Source organism: Xyrauchen texanus, chromosome 10 (genome assembly GCF_025860055.1).
Source record: "Xyrauchen texanus isolate HMW12.3.18 chromosome 10, RBS_HiC_50CHRs, whole genome shotgun sequence".
NCBI lineage: Eukaryota > Metazoa > Chordata > Actinopteri > Cypriniformes > Catostomidae > Xyrauchen > Xyrauchen texanus.
This window is the reverse complement of record NC_068285.1, coordinates 38,816,044-38,832,944: the sequence shown is the minus strand read 5'-3', so window position 1 is coordinate 38,832,944 and position 16,901 is coordinate 38,816,044. Positions and strand designations below refer to the sequence as shown.

The following is a 16,901-nucleotide window of genomic DNA, read 5'->3' as shown; positions in this document are numbered from 1 at the left end:
GGAAAAACAGAGCGGCGGTGCCGGTCTGTGTGGAATGTGTCCCATTAGTGCAGCTCACCAGGGGAGCTGTAGCGTATTAAACCGCTAGTAGTTTTGCCTGCAGAGCGGGCACTTCCAGATTGTAAAATCTGACAAAGGTGGAGGGGGAAGCCCAGCCCGCTGCCACACATATGTCCTGAATGGAAATCCCGCTGGACCATGCCCACGAGGAGGCCATGCCTCTGGTGGAGTGAGCCCTAATGCCTAACGGGCATGGCAGGTCTTTCGACGCCTACGCGGCAGCAATAGCGTCCACTATCCATCTAGACAGTGTCTGTTTCGAGGTGGCGAGACCCTTGGTGCGCCCTCGAACGAAACGAAAAGCTGCTCAGCTGCGTCTGAAAGAGGCGGAGCGCGCAGTATACAATCTCAGTGCTCTGACTGGGCAAAGGAGATTTGTGTCGCGTTCGCTATCGGATGCTGGCAGAGCCGATAGGGTAATAATCTGTGCTCTGAAAGGAGTACCGATCACCTTGGGGACATAGCCGTGTCTAGGCTTTAAAATGACCTTGGAGTCACTTGGTCCAAACTCCATACACGCAGGCTGACAGACAGCGCGTGAAGGTCTCCCACACGCTTAACTGATGACAGGGCAGTCAGAAAAACGGTTTTGAGTGAAAGGTATTTCAAATCCACGGATTCAAGCGGTTCGAAAGGGGGGGCTTTCATAGCTTCGAGAACTACAGAAAGATCCCAGATAGGAACCGATGGGGGCGCGGGGGGTTCATCCTTCTAGCTCCCCTGAGGAAGCGGATGACCAGCTCGTTTTTTCCCCGTGACTGGCCGTGCAGGGGTTCGGCGAACACCGCGACGGCCGCCACGTACACTTTGAGCGTAGATGGGGATCTGCCCTTATCCAACAGCTCTTGTAAAAACACGAGCAGTGACGACACCCCACATGTCCGTGGGTCCAGTTCTCTGTCGGTGCACCATTTTGAAAACACCGACCATTTGGACGCATAGAGTCTTCTCGTGGAAGGGGCTCTAGCGTGTATGATAGTGTTCATTACTCCTTCTGGCAAAGCGACGGGTACTCGTTGATCACCCATGCGTGCAGCGCCCAGCGCTCTGGGTGGGGATGCCAGATCGTGCCGCGAGCTTGAGAGAGGAGATCTGATCTCACTGGGATGGGCCACGGGGCTGTCAGTCACAGCTGCGTAAGCTCCGGGAACCATGTCTGATTCTCCCAGCGCGGGGCTACGAGGAGCACCGAGTGACGCGTTTCCCTGATCCTCTGCATTACCTGTGGCAATAGCGAGACGGGAGGGAAGGCGTAAAGCGGGCGGTTGGGCCAGTCCTGGGCCAGCTGCGTCCTCGCTTCGAGAAAAATACTGGGCATTGAGAGTTCTCTTCTGACGCGAAGAGGTCTATCTCTGCTCTGCCGAATATTTGCCATAATTTCTGGACTGTTTGAGCATGCAGGGACCATTCCCCTGGGGGAACATTGTCTCTGGACAGTCTGTCTGGGCCGTCGTTCAGGTGGCCTGGCACGTGCATCGCCCTCAGCGAGCGCAGGTGGCCCTAGGACCAACTTAGTATGCGTTTTGTCAGATGGAAGAGGTTCCTGGATCTGACACCGCCCTGACGGTTTAGATAGGATACCACAGATCTGTTGTCCGAACGGACCAGGACGTGGTGACCCTGAATGACCGGGAGGAAGCGCTCGAGCGCGTACTCGACCGCTATCATTTCCAGACAATTTATGTGAAGGAGCTTTTCCTGAACTGACCATAGGCCGAAAACCGGCGAGCCCTCGCAGACCGCGCCCCAACCCGTGTTGGACGCATCTGTCGAGATGACTTTTCGGCGAGATACAGCTCCCATCGTCACTCCCCGCTGATACCATTCGGCCACCGTCCAAGGCTGCAGAGCTGATATACAGGTCTGAGTCACTCTGATCGGCTGGCGGCCTGTGGCCCACGCCCGGCGAGACGCGCGAGTGTTTAGCCAATGCTGAAGCGGGCGCATGCACAGTAAACCCAGCTGAAGTACTGCTGCTGCTGAGGCCATGTAACCTAACACTCTCTGAAATTTTTTCAGAGGCGTGAGGCTGTTCATCAGAAAAGACGCGCGCGCCGTGTAGATAAGCGAGCCTTCATTGCCACAGAGTCTAGTTCAATTCCAAGGAAGGAAATTGCCTGACTGGGCTGTAGTGAGCTCTTGGTCCAATTGACTGCAAGACCCAGACTGTTCAGATGACTGAGGAGAACTGTCCTGTGAGACAGAAGCTCCGTATGTGACTGTGCCAAAATCAGCCAATCGTCCAAATAGTTCAGAATTCGCAAGCCCTGACTCCACAGGGGTGTGAGCGCCGCATCCATGCACTTCGTGAAAGTACGGGGTGCTAAGGACAGGCCGAACGGAAGGACGGTGTATTGATAAACCTGACCGTCGAAGGCGAATCTCAAAAATGGCCTGTGACGGGGATTTATCTGAATCTGAAAATAGGCATCTTTCAGATCGAGAGAAATAAACCAGTCCCCTGGCGCACATGTGCGAGGAGTTTCCTGATTGTAAGCATTTTGAACGGTCTTTTGCAAGCACCTTGTTCAAAACCCTGAGATCTAATATTGGTCTGAGGCCGCCGTCTTTCTTGGGGACAAGAAAATAACGGCTGTAAAACCCCGACTCGCTCAGTGAAGGCGGCACTCTCTCTATGGCCCTTTTGCACAGAAGGTTTGCTATTTCTGAACGAAGCATGCAGGCTGCTTCCGTGTTCACAGTAGTTTCGAGCCAGCCCTGAAGCGGGAGGGCGGCAATCAAACTGTAGCAAATAGCCCTGTTTTATTGTGCTTAACACCCATTTGCATATCCCTGGGATAGCTTCCCACGCTTTGAAGCGTAACGCTAGAGGGTGAATGGCCGAGTCGCCCTGATTGCCGTACACAGCGGGCTGAACAGAATGTGTGAGCGCTTATTGTGCTTATGCATGACTGCTCGCAGACAGCAGGGACATGCTGTTCTGTGAGTGACTTCCGATTGAGATGAATGGGGAAAGAGTCACATCTGTTAAGTGATGTGCGAGCATAGTCACGGGCACGGGACTTACACATAGAGAGGTGTTTGCTGGCCGTGTGACAGAGCGGGCAGAGAGGGGACGTGCGTGCGGGCTCGTGGGCGCGTTTATTGACTAACACTCGAGCGGGCTGTGCCCGCTTTATGTGAGTGTGCTCTGATAGGAACACGGGAAGTGTAATGCTTGTGTGTAGGGGTGAACACTGGATTGTGGGCACATTTTCTACACATAAGACATGTTTGCTCTCTGATAGGGACACAGGAAGTGTAATGCTTGTGTGTAGGGGTGAACACTGGATTGTGGGCACATTTTCTACACATAAGACATGTTTGCTCTTTACAAGATCTTTTTGTGCCGCCGTGAAAATGGCGTTTGAGTGCAGGCAAGCGGGTAGTAACACCGGCTTGTTGACTGCTGAATTCACCACTGTAGTAGCCTGAGAGAAGGGGACTGACAGGGGGCGAAGCTTTGACGGTGGTCCGGCCGCGGCGGGACTGAGCCGTCGTTTTTTCAACAAAGCTAGGAGGACTTCGGTTGTTCAGGTTTCAGCGCAATCTTAGGCCGAGGCCCGCGGGGGTGCGGCGGTCTGCGGCGCTGTCTGAGCGCCGATCTGGGGCGGCCGCCCTGTCGACGCTGGGAAGTCTGGCTTTGTTGAGCTGGGCGCTGTGAAGATGCTCGTGCAGGAGGCTGGTTACGTGGGCGGCCTGCAGAGGAGCTAGCGCGGCGAGGCAGGAAGAGATTCATGGCTTGGGTGGCTTTCTGGACTTCCGAAAAACGGTCAACAATGCCACTTACCGTGGAACCGAAGAGACCGGACGGAGAGAGCGGTGCGTTGAGGAACGTGGAGCGCTCAGCTTCTCCCATGTCGGCTAGCGTTAGCCACAGGTGTCTCTCGGTTACAGTCAGCAAGGCCATGCACTTCCCTAGGGCTTGAGCAGCAGCTTTGGTGGCGCGAAGGGCGAGGTCTGTCGCGCTCCTTAGATCTGTAACAGACTCTGGGTGCCTGCCTTTCTCATCCCATTCCCGAAGAAGGTCCGCTTGGATGATCTGCAAGGCGGCCATGGAATGCAGAGCAGATGCGGCTTGGCCGGCAGCGGAATAGGCACGGCCAACACAGGCGGAAGTAGTTCTGCAGGCCTTAGACGGGAGCACTGGCTTAGACCGCCATCTCGCGGAGGGCGGGCAAAGGTGTGCTGCTACCGAATCCTCGACCGGGGGGATGGAAGAGTAGCCCTTCTCGGCGGCGCCGTCCACTGAAGCGAGAGAGGTGGAGACGTGGGATCGAATCCTGGCCGAGAGAGGCGCATTCCACGATTTAGAGAGCTCGGCGTGGAGTTCCGGCAGGAAGGGAGCAGCCCGGGCCGCGTGTGCCGCGCGGTGACGGCTTTGAAGAAAGCAGCCGTCGAGTCTGTTGAGAGCCTGCTCAGGGGGCGGTGACCACTCGAGCCCGAGGCGGTCGACGGCCTGTGTGAAGAGGCGTATCAGTTCCCCTTCGACTCCGGCGAGGGTCCTGCTGGATTCCTGGGCCGATGAGGAGGCTTGTGACCACTCCTCGCTGTCCGAAGCCATGATGGAACAGCAGCCCTTGTCCTCCGCCTCGCTCTCCGAGGTGGCAGCAGTGTGGCTGCTCGGCGGCAACTGCGCGTCCCGGGGGGGGCGGGGAGGGTGAACGCGATGCTCGAGGGAGAGGCTCCGGCGAGACAGTCGCTTCTAAACACGGTTCCGGCAGCCTTTGGTAGCGGCGCTTCTTCCGGCGCGGCGAAACAGAAGGCGGCGCGGCGGCTTCGGTCCTGAGCGCTTCAGGTCGAGCCCGCAGGGTCGACATCGGAAGCTCCTCGCAGAGGTCGCATCCGCCGTCAGCGAAGGCGAGCTCTGCATGCCCCAGTCCCAGGCAGAGAGCGCAGATGATGTGGCGGTCTCCGGCACTGAGAGGGGTGCGGCATGAACCGCAGGTGCGAGGCATCTTTAAAAAGACGCTTGTGCTCTTTTGTGAAGTTCACTGAGGAACTAGTTTGCTTTAAAAAGGATATGTCGCCGGATGGCGTAGCTCGCAGGATGGCTGAAGGTGGCGGCGGCCGGCTTCTTCGAGCGCTGTCCAAGCTTGCTTGATGCCCCTCGAACGGCGACGCGGCTTCTTGCAGTTTCAGAGATGCGAAGAGCTTCGCTGAAGAGATGAAAATCAGGGTTCCAGCCTACTGAACTGCGCTTATATGCACCCTAGCCACGCCCATTCTGGCGGGCTTTGGGACAGTGAGCGCTGGCGCCTCTCATTGGGCGCGAGTTCACGCAAGTTCGTCTATAGGCTGCAGCAGTTGCCGCAGAGCAACCAATGAGCTCGCTAGCTAGCCCGCTCAAGGTCTGCAGTTGCTGCACTGCGTTGACAAATGATACAAAATTAAGGATAATTTTTTGGCTTCAATATCTCAGAAAAGATGAATCTTTCCCGTAGCATAAGCTAGCTTATGCAATACGAGACAACCTCTCGTAAGAGAACCGACCCTTATAAAAGTACTTTTGTTGGTGTAACCTTGTATGCAGGTTGATTCTGTCATGATAAATATATTTAGTTTTTACTTATAAAAACTGTCAATATACTGTATATGCTCATTGTTTTTTTGGGGGTTTTTTTACAGTGCATAACATGTTTTGTCTGTAGGCTGGTGGTGTGAATAATAATTAAGGATGCAGTGTGGTGTGATGCTGTGTCTCGTGTTACTGATGCTGTCCTGTAGAGTGAGAAGCCAGAACAGGAGAAAAAACAGGCAGAAACCTGACAACAATGGCATCCAAAATGAAGTCAAAAGTATGCAAACTTTCTCCCAATTTCTTTAACCCTCCTGTTATGTTTGGGTCTTTTTTGACCGATTTAAGAGTTAAACAGCAAAAAACATAATTTCTCTTAATCTTGCATTTGGTCAAAATTACTTTGGATTCTCCTCTGCAATTAATAAATGTTTTACATTTTTATGATAATTGTTTTAAATGACAATGCAGACCATTCCCAAGTCTCGATGATTTCCTGATCCCTAGATATGTGTGAGGACCTTTTCAGTGGGAAGCCTATGAGATTTTTGTTAATTTTTGGTGTTTGGTGGACATTTATATCCTGAAATACAACACTGATTCTTCTGTGTTCTTAAACCATGATTCTGTATTAGTTTCTACCAGATGCAATGAGTAAGCATTCCAATTATCAGCATTTTCCACTCAAAATGAAGGGTTTACTGTACAACAAACAAACAAAAAACATACCACCACTGACATATAGGTGACACTCCTTCCATATAAAATCTTACTATAAAAGGTTATGTTCAGAGTGAAAAACAAACCTATGTCAATGTCCATGTTTATAATCAAAAGAGAGGTGTTCTCTACTGTGCTCTACCAGGTCTTTTTTGACCCAAGCAGAAAACTTGCTAGAAATATTCTCCAAAACAGTTAATGTACAAATTCTATTCTCCTTCCATTTCAGCTCTCTTTTGTCCTGTGGAGGTGGCTTTCTTGGTGGACAGTTCAGAGAATGCCAAAATGCTTTTGTTTCAGAGGCAGAGGGACTTTGTGTTGCGTTTCAGCACCAGGCTGATGCAGCTGCAGGTACCGGGCTGGCACATGCGCATGAGACTTGCCATCCTCCAGTACAGCAGCACTGTTTCTGTGGAGCACAACTTCAGAGACTGGCAGGATATAGATGTGTTCCAAAGTCGAGTGGACAGTATGGCCCACATCGGCCAAGGCACCTACTCGGCCTACGCCATCTCTAATGCTACTCAGCTCTTCACCCGTGAGACGGCCGCCAGCAGCTTAAGAGCCATGCTACTGTTGACGGGTGGGGTGGACCATCCACGCAGCCCCAGTGCTGTGACTGCAGCCGCAGAGGCTAAAAGCCACAACATCCGTGTGTTTGCCATTGGGCTGTCAGGATCCATGCGTTATGAGCAGGGAAATGGTAGACTGAGGTCCATCGCCAGTGCACCACCACAGCAGCACCTGTTTAACTTAACTGACCCACAGCTGGACGATAAGCTCTTCAGGGAACTGGTGAGTGTTTGGATTAAGGCCAGTTTTCAGCAGAATGGAGAAGACAGGGCTAGTAGAGTCATTTCAATATTAAAGTCAACAAAATATTAAGAGTGGAAACAGGAAATCAAATGGGAAAAAGAGTGGACAAAACGCAGATTCAAACCACGGTCACTAGGACAACAGTACACATTCACACACAGTCTTTAGTCCACGTGCCACTGCAGTGACACCTTTTGTTTGGTTTGTCGTATATTTCTGTGCTTCCACCACACTATTGGGCTGCAAATAGATGCACTATGTGGCAGATGCTACTTACACCGGAGAGCAAATAGACACTCCATTAAGATATTCTGCCAAGCAGGTACAGGTAGCAGCAGAAGCAGTGTAGCTGATCTAGTCCGACAAGACCAATGATCAATCAATATGTCTTAACCAAATTATTAACATGCTAAACATTTCCGAGAGTTGTCATGACTGAAATGACTAACTTCAGGCATGCAACCTTGAATGGCACAACCTGATAGGTTCTGTTAGTCAATCAGATCACTCACATGTGATTTCAAGTCAATCGGCTAATGGTGTAAGCTGAAAGTTCCTTTGACGTGTAATCTTGTAGCCAATCAACTTGCGTACTCTCTCTTTGCCTAACATTTAATTTGCTCGGTTTGCAAGCTGCAGGCCTGCAAGATTTCTCTGAAACCCTCCACCTCCCCAGCTGCAATTGTCTAGATCTACTACATGGGGATTTTATTTGTCCAATCGTGTGTCATACATGCTTGATGCAGCATGGCTTGTGTTTTTCTAATTGTGTAGCAGCAGCAGCATGTCCACAGAATGTCTTTGTATGCTATGGCAGTAGCAAGTCTGCAGCAGCAGCATAGAAGATCAAGTTCTTCAAGACCAGTATCCTATAAATATGCCATACACAAATTAACAAGCTACATTTTTCCAAGAGTTGTCATGACTGAAATGCAAAACTGCCATTGTAGAAACCTGTAGGAAAATCCAGACTATGGAAATGCTTATTCTTTCCTGGTCTTTGGACTACAACCTGAACAACTCTATTTCTTTGTTCCAGACAAGTCAGTGATAGGAATACTTGCATTGAAATTCTCCACTTTCGAATTCAAAGTGTTCCAATCGATGTTATCGCTAGCTACCTGGCTATCAGCAAATTAGCGTGCTAGTCTTGCTGGTAGCTCATTAAAAAGCTTAATAAAATAAAACATTTAAGCATCCATTTTTCCACAACCAATTCTTCTCTGTTCATACTTCTTCCTGTGCAGTGAAAATACTTAAACGTTTGTGTTTACCTTTGACGTAACAGAGCCACATCTTGGAAATCAAATTAAAGCCTCCAAAATCATATTAATATACAATTTCTGTCATCACTTCTCATCCTCATGTTGTTTTAGACCGGTGTGGCTTTATTTTTAATTTTTTTGTGGGAAAGATATACAATGAAAGTGAATGGTGACATTCTACCTCAGTCAAATTCATAATTAAGTGTAAATATTTGTGGGCCCACTTTATTTTTCACATATTTTGAACGCTAAATATCAGTGAATACAAGAGTTGCACTTTGTGTATCAGCCTACATGTTGTCTTTTCTCCTTTACAGAGTGAAATTGCTAACACAGCTGTAAGTATAACTCATTATGCATTATCATAAAACTTTATTGTATATAAAACCGCATTTGACATTTTCTTAAACAGAATGTCATATTTTACCTTTGGGATCTTGTTGCTTATTTATCTTTTTATTGTTGTCACAGTGCCCACAACCCAAGTCATGTCTGTGTGAGAAAGGAGAGAGGGGCCTTCCAGGAAAACCAGTGAGTTTATATCTTTATTCAACTTATATCCCTCTGTCTCAATCAGTATGCTGAGAACTATCACAGCCCAGCTCATTCTAAAAACACACAGACAAGTTTTCTCTTGATTTGTCATCCAAACGTTTAACGCACATAAGCAAATTGTATAAGCTACCAGAATGTGTAGCGTGTACATGCAACGCAAAATTTTTTTTGGGGTAATGGGCACTGATAAAATTTTCCCAATAATATAACTATTATTATTATAACAGATTAAGGTGTTTACATGTCCTTACACATTGTCGGGTAAATAAACATAATTAAATATAATTTTTGTACAGTAAATACAGTATAATACAGTATTCATACTCACAAAAGCATCAACATGAATGTGCTGTTATACACTGTACAGAAACTGTAACAGTATAATATACATTTTTTCCTGTCAATAAGTGTTAGCATATTATTTGGTAATGTCTAATAATAAAATTGATCAAATTTCATCAGGATATATACATTAGGTTTCAGAACCCAAAAACTATAAATGTTCCACCCATGGTTGACCTCACATACACCTGCTGCCACTATAATTGGCTCCTTACTGATCTTTATTTCATGTAATGTGGGAAAAGAAATGTTGTTTCAAAGATTGAGAGGAGCCTGGCCTGATCTGAGCCCGTGAACAAACAAATGATAAAAAATTTGCGCTCAGATTACAAAATATTCACACAGTGTGCAGTGTTTGAGAAAGAACTGTTAAACAGCAGTAATCCTCTCGCAGAGCTGCGTTTGATCTGACACTGTGAAACGAAGGCAGAGTTGAGCAGGTAGATTCAGAGGCGGGCAGGAGGCGGTGCATGAAAGAGTAGGAAGTGTTTCCCGCACTGCAAGTGTAGCAGGTGCAGAAGCATTTGAGAGGGGCCCTACACTCAGATGTGTTTTAGAATATAAATACGCTTTGGCCAAATGCTGTAGAGAGGAGTCAAAAACCCCTCTATTTTGCATTATCTGCTCTCTTTCTGATTAACAATTCAATTACCAGCATAACAAGTTGAGAGAAAAGCTGATTTGAATAAACAAATAACTAAATAAAAAATGCATTTCAGAACTTCTTAGTGTTTCTTACTGTATGTCAACCCTTTTGCCTAAATGACGCCATGCACTCGAGCTGGCGTAAAAACATGACATTATCCCTGCAAGATTTTAGATAGTTCTTAAAAGCATCTTGTGAGCTTTAATGGAAGCTAGAAAAACTGACCTTTCAAACTAAGGATTTAACATGGTCAGTGTCACATATTTGCTTAGATTTGGGCTATGATTTGGAAGTAATGCAGAATCTTAAATGTCCTCTTTTTATTATTTTTCAAAATCCTTTCTATTCTGTTCATATCTATGTTTAAATGAAATATGTATATATACCTGTATATATACAGTATATTGTTGTTTTTATCTCTTTGATCCTAGTCACAGTTAAACCAGTTTTAATTTCTCCATCCTTGTCCTTTAACATGTATTATTGATGATACATTAGGGTAAACCAGGTGATCCAGGATTTGATGGGCCTCCTGGTCTAAAAGGATCTAGTGTAAGTCTTCTTATTACGATGAGCTAATTCTATGCTATATAAAGAAACTATTCATATTTTCAAAACCCCAACCTAATTTTGCTTGGATTTTGTTTTTCTACATTTACCCTATTTTATTTATATAGGGAAAGCCAGGTTTAAATGGACGTCCAGGATTGGAGGGTATAAGGGTACTTTATCCTGTTAATCTCCTTGTTATTCTACTCAAATCATTATGGAAATATTTATTATATGTTAGGTTTATTGGCTGATTGGTTTTCTGAGCAATTACGTCTCTCTGTTCTTTTCACAGGGAAGACCAGGATCTAAAGGATCAGAGGCTAGTACATTTTACATTTAGTAAATTAATATTTAGGTGAAATAAATAAGTAAATGCTTATGCACAAATAACTTTTGAAAAGCTCATTAGCAAATGACGGAAACCTTTTGCCTCTGACTTGCTTACAAAACATCAGTACAGCATTTCACATTACACCAGAGGGTTGAATGTTATAGATAATATCAGACAGAAGCCAATGAAATTGAAAATGTACTGTCTCGCTCTCTGTTCTCTAGGGGCGGAAAGGAGAGTGTGGCGTCCCAGGGATAAAAGGAGATCAAGTAGGTTTTAGGAAATTATTCTCTGAATCTGTGCTAGTGTCTGTGGCCTACAGTGTGTCATAATAATGCTCGTCTGTATTCCCACAGGGCCCAGACGGACCTCCAGGACCACAAGGACCAAGAGGAGATCAGGTTGCCCATTCAAATTTATAGAATATGAGTAGATTTACTTAATAAATTGTTTTTTAGATATCATACTATACGGTGGCTTCAAAAATATGTGGATTTCAGCTTTATCGATTGCCAGAGAAAATTATTTGGACTCCCTCCCTCAGTTTGTTAACACTTGTGTTTAATACACTTACAATGGGAATAAAGATGTGTTAAAGCACTTATTATATTATCATCCTTCAAGTTATTTGCGCTGTTATGTCTAAATTACAATCAGGGGTGTAAAAAGTACTCAGAAATTATACTTAAGTGAACATTTTACTCCAAGTATCTAGCCAAAAACTTGAGTGAAAGTCAAAAAGTATTCACACTAAACTACTTAAGTATTAAAAAAGTAAAAGTTACTTTTTTCCTTAGCGAGATTGTGTGAGAAAGGATGTTGTTAAATTCAATTGGTTTGTTAAGTCGCCTTTTTACTGTCTCTGACTGTCATATTTCTTCCCCTAGTGGCATTCGCAACCTGGTCAAAGAATCGTGTAACAATAGCTACATTAAAAGCATCCAAGTAAAAAGTATATAATTTTTAGACAAAAGAAAACAACAACAAAAAAACAGATCAATTATGCTAGACTTTCTCAGAACCAACTTTTGAATTTTTTAGTTTTTTAGTACTTGTTTCAAAAATGTAATGACATATAGACATTTGTAAGTGTGAATTAAGTCTCCATACACTTTTGGGAGCCACTGTACAGTACATACTGTATATACAATACATTCCAAACAATAGTGCTACCTTGTTATGAATGAGAGAGTATCCATACCCCCATCACAGTGAGGAAACAATCATGTATACACAAAGATGTGCTCAAAGAGTCTGATCGCTTCTCGTGTCCTTGCACCTATGGAATGTGATTCAGGGATTAAGTGCTGTCCTTACACTAAAACAGCATAGCTACAGCAGTGAATCCAGCCCTAAAATGCATTGTTCCTCTCTGAAGGCTTGCTTTGTCTGCCTGGATTAGTTTAAGGACAGGGGTTACTATAGCCAGCCCTCAACCTTGAATTTCTGTCCATGCGGTTTTGGTGTGATGACAGCAGCCTACGTTTTTGACCACATTCAGATTTAGAGAGGCTGGACCCTGAATCCATTTCCCACACAGTCTAGACTCTGGTAACGGGGAATCTGTCTGTCTGTCGTGTGGCCTGTGAAAACACTGTCTAATTGATGCCATGACTTGCGTTAATATCCTTGCTTGGGTACATTTCTGTGAAGCAGCTCTGCTTTTTACGTTTGACCCTAACATTGTCAGTGTTAAAGCTTTCAAGATTTCAGCTTTATCGATTGCCTGAGAAAATAATTTGGACTCCCTCCCTCAGTTTGTTAACACTTGTGTTTAATACACTTACAATGGGTATAAAGATGTGTTAAAGCACTTATTATATTATCATCCTTCAAGTTATTTGCGCTGTTAAGTCTAAATTACAATCAGGGGTGTAAAAAGTACTCAGAAATTATACTTAAGTGAACATTTTACTCCAAGTATCTAGCCAAAAACTTGAGTGAAAGTCAAAAAGTATTCACACTAAACTACTTAAGCATTAAAAAAGTAAAAAGTTACTTTTTTCCTTAGCGAGATTGTGTGAGAAAGGATGTTGTTAAATTCAATTGGTTTGTTAAGTCGCCTTTTTACTGTCTCTGACTGTCATATTTCTTCCCCTAGTGGCATTCGCAACCTGGTCAAAGAATCATGTAACAATAGCTACATTTTTGCTAAATCATTTTTTGTGGCCTGTTTTACGTAACGTGGCGATTTCCTGTTGGAATGAACACTAGAGGCGCTAAAACAACAATGACTTTCATCCTCTTTCATTTTTCTTTTCATTTGAATGAATACATCACATTCAGTCAGGCAGTCAGATACGGTCTAGTGGCACAAATATAATATTCCAACATATCCGAAGCTGCCTCTGCAGATGGTCAGAACTCCACACAGCCGCCATGCGACTCTCCATTTGAAATGACTGACCTCTGGTCTGTCTTCTTGCGTTTGTTGGATGCAGTGAAAAGGCGAAAGAAAACGTTCAGCAAAAATGTCTTGAGTACTTTTCAAGTTTAAATAAAATTGTAAGGAGTAAAAAGTACTATTTTTTCTTTGGAAATGTATTCTTAAGTGCTGTCTCTCGGTCTCTACTCGAATTCTAATGCACATAACTTCATCAACATTTGCGCGAATCTGCACCTTGCTGTGAAAATTATTATGTTAAAATGACGTCACAGTATCTGCAGCTGTTCTTGCGTACATTCAACTCTTAGAATGTGTACAGTTTCCGCGGAAATGGCCTATACGCAGGCTGTACTTCCCGCTCAGACAACAAAGCGTTCAGGGGGAAGGCTCAGTTTACCGGTCAACATGACTTAAAATACAGTCCTTAAAATTTTTGTATTTTCTGTAAATTTCAATGTGTTGTACCTTAATTTTGCTGTACTGTGGCTTATTTCCATTGTGCTGTGTCTTCATTTCATTTTGTTGTTGCTTTATTTCTTTATGTTGTGGCTTATTTCCATTGTGTTATTAGCTTTCATTTGTTTTGCTAATTTGATTGTGTTTTGCACCTCTCGGCCACTGTACAAGTTGCGGGTTGCACCTTTTGTAATAATTAAACTTAAAGGGATAGTTCAACCAAAAATAAAAATTCTTTCATCATTTTCTCACCCTCATGCCATCCCAGATTTTATCTTCTGCAGAAAACAAAGATTTTTAAAATTATTTTTCAGCTCTGTTGGTCCTCACAATGCAAATAAATGGTGACCAGAACTCAGAAGGTCCAATAAAGGCAGCATAAATTAATCTACACAACTCCAGTGGTTAAATCTATAATCTCAGTAGTGATATGATGAGTGTGTGTGAGAAACAGATCAATATATAAGTAATTTTTTACTGCCAGGTGGCTCAATGTGAAAGTGAAAGTGTAGATTTTTAGTAAAGACGGCTTGATTATTGATCTGTTTCTCACCCACACCTATCCAGGGCTGGACTGGGAAGATAAATCGGCCTGGGATTTTACATTGCAACTGGCCCATGAGTTGGGGGTGGGTCAGCCAAAAGTTGTTGAAAGGGGGGGAGGTGTTCGCTTGTCCTTTTCTGCATATTGCGGCACCATTTTGTGTTCTGCATAACACGACGGCTCATTTTAGCTTATTGCGTGCCCCATTTAGCACGTTTCGGGGCCGACCCACCGGCCCACTTGGTTCTCCCGGAGGCCATTCTGCCCCCGAATGGCTCCAAAGTGCGTCCGCCCACTTGGAAAATGCCTGATATGCCAGATTACCAGTCCAGCCCTGATCATATCACTTCAAAAGATATTAATTTTACCACTGGAGTCTTATGATTACTTTTAGGCTGCCTTTATATCCTTTTTGGATCTTCTGAGTACTGGTCACCATTCACTTGTATTGCAAGGACCAACAGAGCAGAGATGTTCTTCCAAAAATCTGTGTTTGCATTTTGCAGAAGAAAAAAACTCATACACATCTAAGATGGCATGAGGGTGAGTAAATGATGAGAGAATTTGTATTTTTGGATGAACTATCCCTTCAAGTGTTCAATTCAACTGGTTGAAATATTAACAGTTGCATTCAGTTGATATAAGTACATATTCCATCAGTAAAACTAAGTTATACATCACTATGACAACTGAAGGATATGATATGGAATAATACCTTATTATCTGTCTGTTTTAGGGACCAAGTGGCAGCCCTGGTGACTCTGGGCCTGAAGGCCCTGTCGGACCCAAAGTAAGAACATTACATGACGCCTTGGAAATGTGACATGCTATTATGAATGGTAAACATGAAAGCCATATTCTTACCACCTTCCCAGGGTGAACGAGGACCTAGTGGACCTACAGGACCTGCAGGGGATCCAGGGGTTGGGTTTCCTGGTGTGAAGGTAAAAAAAAATAGGTTTTACAAATCTTTAGTTAGTATGATTTCCATATAATTTCAAAGATATTTTTTGACATTTTTAAGCCGTGACAGCAGTTTTGTTTGTATGACATGATATAATTAATCTAAAACCACATATTGTTATCATATATTTATCTATTAGGGCCTGCCTCATATTCATTAAGATACCACATGCCGTATTTGTAAATTACAGGACTATATAAGTGAACTTCAAAAAAGCTAAAATGCGATTAAATCCACACTACGGAAGATTTATTGTTTAGTTTTTCTTTTGATATAACCAATACATTAAAAATTATGTGTCTTCAAAACCACGTTTCTACCCTGATTCACTATGGTAAGCATACAGTAATGATTTGTCAGGGTTGTCTGGTTCAAATTGGCGGGAAATTTCAGGCTTCCAACGTTCATCCTTGCAGGTACAGTTTACATACGCAAACAAATAAATTAAGTTCTGACGGCGGATATGCTGCTTACTTGCTAAGATGGTATATTTATTGTAAATCTAATGTACACTCAATATGGTGGAAAAACCTAAAAAAAAAAAAAAAAGTGGTCAGTTCAAGAAAACTCTTTGTGTATTTTAAGGGCGAGAAAGGAGGCCAAGGCAGACCTGGACCTACTGGACCCATTGGATTTGGAGAACCAGGAACACCTGTAAGTTTATACGGTTTGTCATTTCTGTTTACATTGAACTGAACCGATACTTCACTAACGCCACTAGAGTGAGCTATACATCCTCAATCAAGTCTTAATCAGGCAAAAAGGAGCTATCTTATCCAGTGAGTTTGAATAGTATAATATACTAATGTTTAGTATCTGTTTGTTAGGGCCCACCGGGACCTCCAGGAGTTCAAGGCAACCAAGGGTTTCCAGGGGAGGGCATACCAGGACCAAAGGCAAGAGTTGAAAATAGATGCCTCCATCCACATCTCCTGATATGTGATTGGTTGTACAGTCACCTTTATCCTTTAATGATCAGCTCATTTGTTCATTATGCTATGGTTTCAGGGTGACAGAGGTTTTGAGGGTCCTAAGGGTGTACGTGGTCCTCCAGGCTTAGGTATCAAGGGTGACAAGGTATGGCACCTTTCCAAAAACACATGTTGCTCTTGAATATAATCCAAATCATTGATAAAGCAGACTGCTCTAAATGTTCATTCTTCTTTTCTGTAGGGTAACACAGGGGAACTCGGTTTACCTGGATTGACTGGGTTTCCAGGACTCGGGATCCAGGGAGAAAAGGCAAAGCAATGTTCTTGACAAGCCATGGGCTGAACTCAAAGACTTGTATTATTTTCAAAGAAAATCACAGCACATGCATTGTGAAAATACTATTTGTTATGTCATATCTCACTACAGGGACACCAGGGGCCTATAGGACCATCTGGTCCAAGAGGTCCCCCTGGAGTGGGCATGGTTGGCCCTAAGGTACACTGTGTGATTTAAATTTTGTTGTATGAATTTAGTTGGTTTGTGTTGGACTTCAAAATATCATTAGCAAGTGTTCAATGATTATTATAGTAAGTAATGTCAAGGGGCTTATAAGGTGCTGCATTTGTTCCCAGGGAGACCAGGGCTTTCCAGGAGAACCTGGACAGCAGGGTGAGAGAGGGATTGGAGAACCAGGACCAAAGGTAGGAACAATATTATTCTGTGTTAAATGCAACTTAAAGGGATAGTTCACCCAAAAATGATCATGCTATCTCAGATGTGTTTGAATTTCTTTCTCCTGCAGAACACAAATGA

General features: G+C 44.2%; 1 protein-coding gene across 1 annotated transcript in view; it reads left to right on the top strand.

Annotated features, from left to right (window-relative positions):
• col28a1a (collagen, type XXVIII, alpha 1a) overlaps positions 1-16,901 on the top strand; it is a 33,396-nt gene that overhangs the window by 2,019 nt on the left and 14,476 nt on the right. Inside the window, exons 2-18 of the mRNA XM_052136286.1 lie at positions 5,712-5,858; positions 6,528-7,093; positions 8,697-8,717; positions 8,851-8,910; positions 10,421-10,474; positions 10,600-10,644; positions 10,767-10,793; positions 11,030-11,074; positions 11,162-11,206; positions 14,928-14,981; positions 15,067-15,135; positions 15,741-15,809; positions 15,983-16,051; positions 16,164-16,232; positions 16,329-16,397; positions 16,515-16,583; positions 16,721-16,789. Of these exons, the coding sequence (XP_051992246.1) occupies positions 5,738-5,858; positions 6,528-7,093; positions 8,697-8,717; positions 8,851-8,910; positions 10,421-10,474; positions 10,600-10,644; positions 10,767-10,793; positions 11,030-11,074; positions 11,162-11,206; positions 14,928-14,981; positions 15,067-15,135; positions 15,741-15,809; positions 15,983-16,051; positions 16,164-16,232; positions 16,329-16,397; positions 16,515-16,583; positions 16,721-16,789 (1,521 nt within the window). The 5' untranslated portion in view covers positions 5,712-5,737. The remainder of the gene's footprint in view (positions 1-5,711; positions 5,859-6,527; positions 7,094-8,696; positions 8,718-8,850; positions 8,911-10,420; positions 10,475-10,599; positions 10,645-10,766; positions 10,794-11,029; positions 11,075-11,161; positions 11,207-14,927; positions 14,982-15,066; positions 15,136-15,740; positions 15,810-15,982; positions 16,052-16,163; positions 16,233-16,328; positions 16,398-16,514; positions 16,584-16,720; positions 16,790-16,901) is intronic.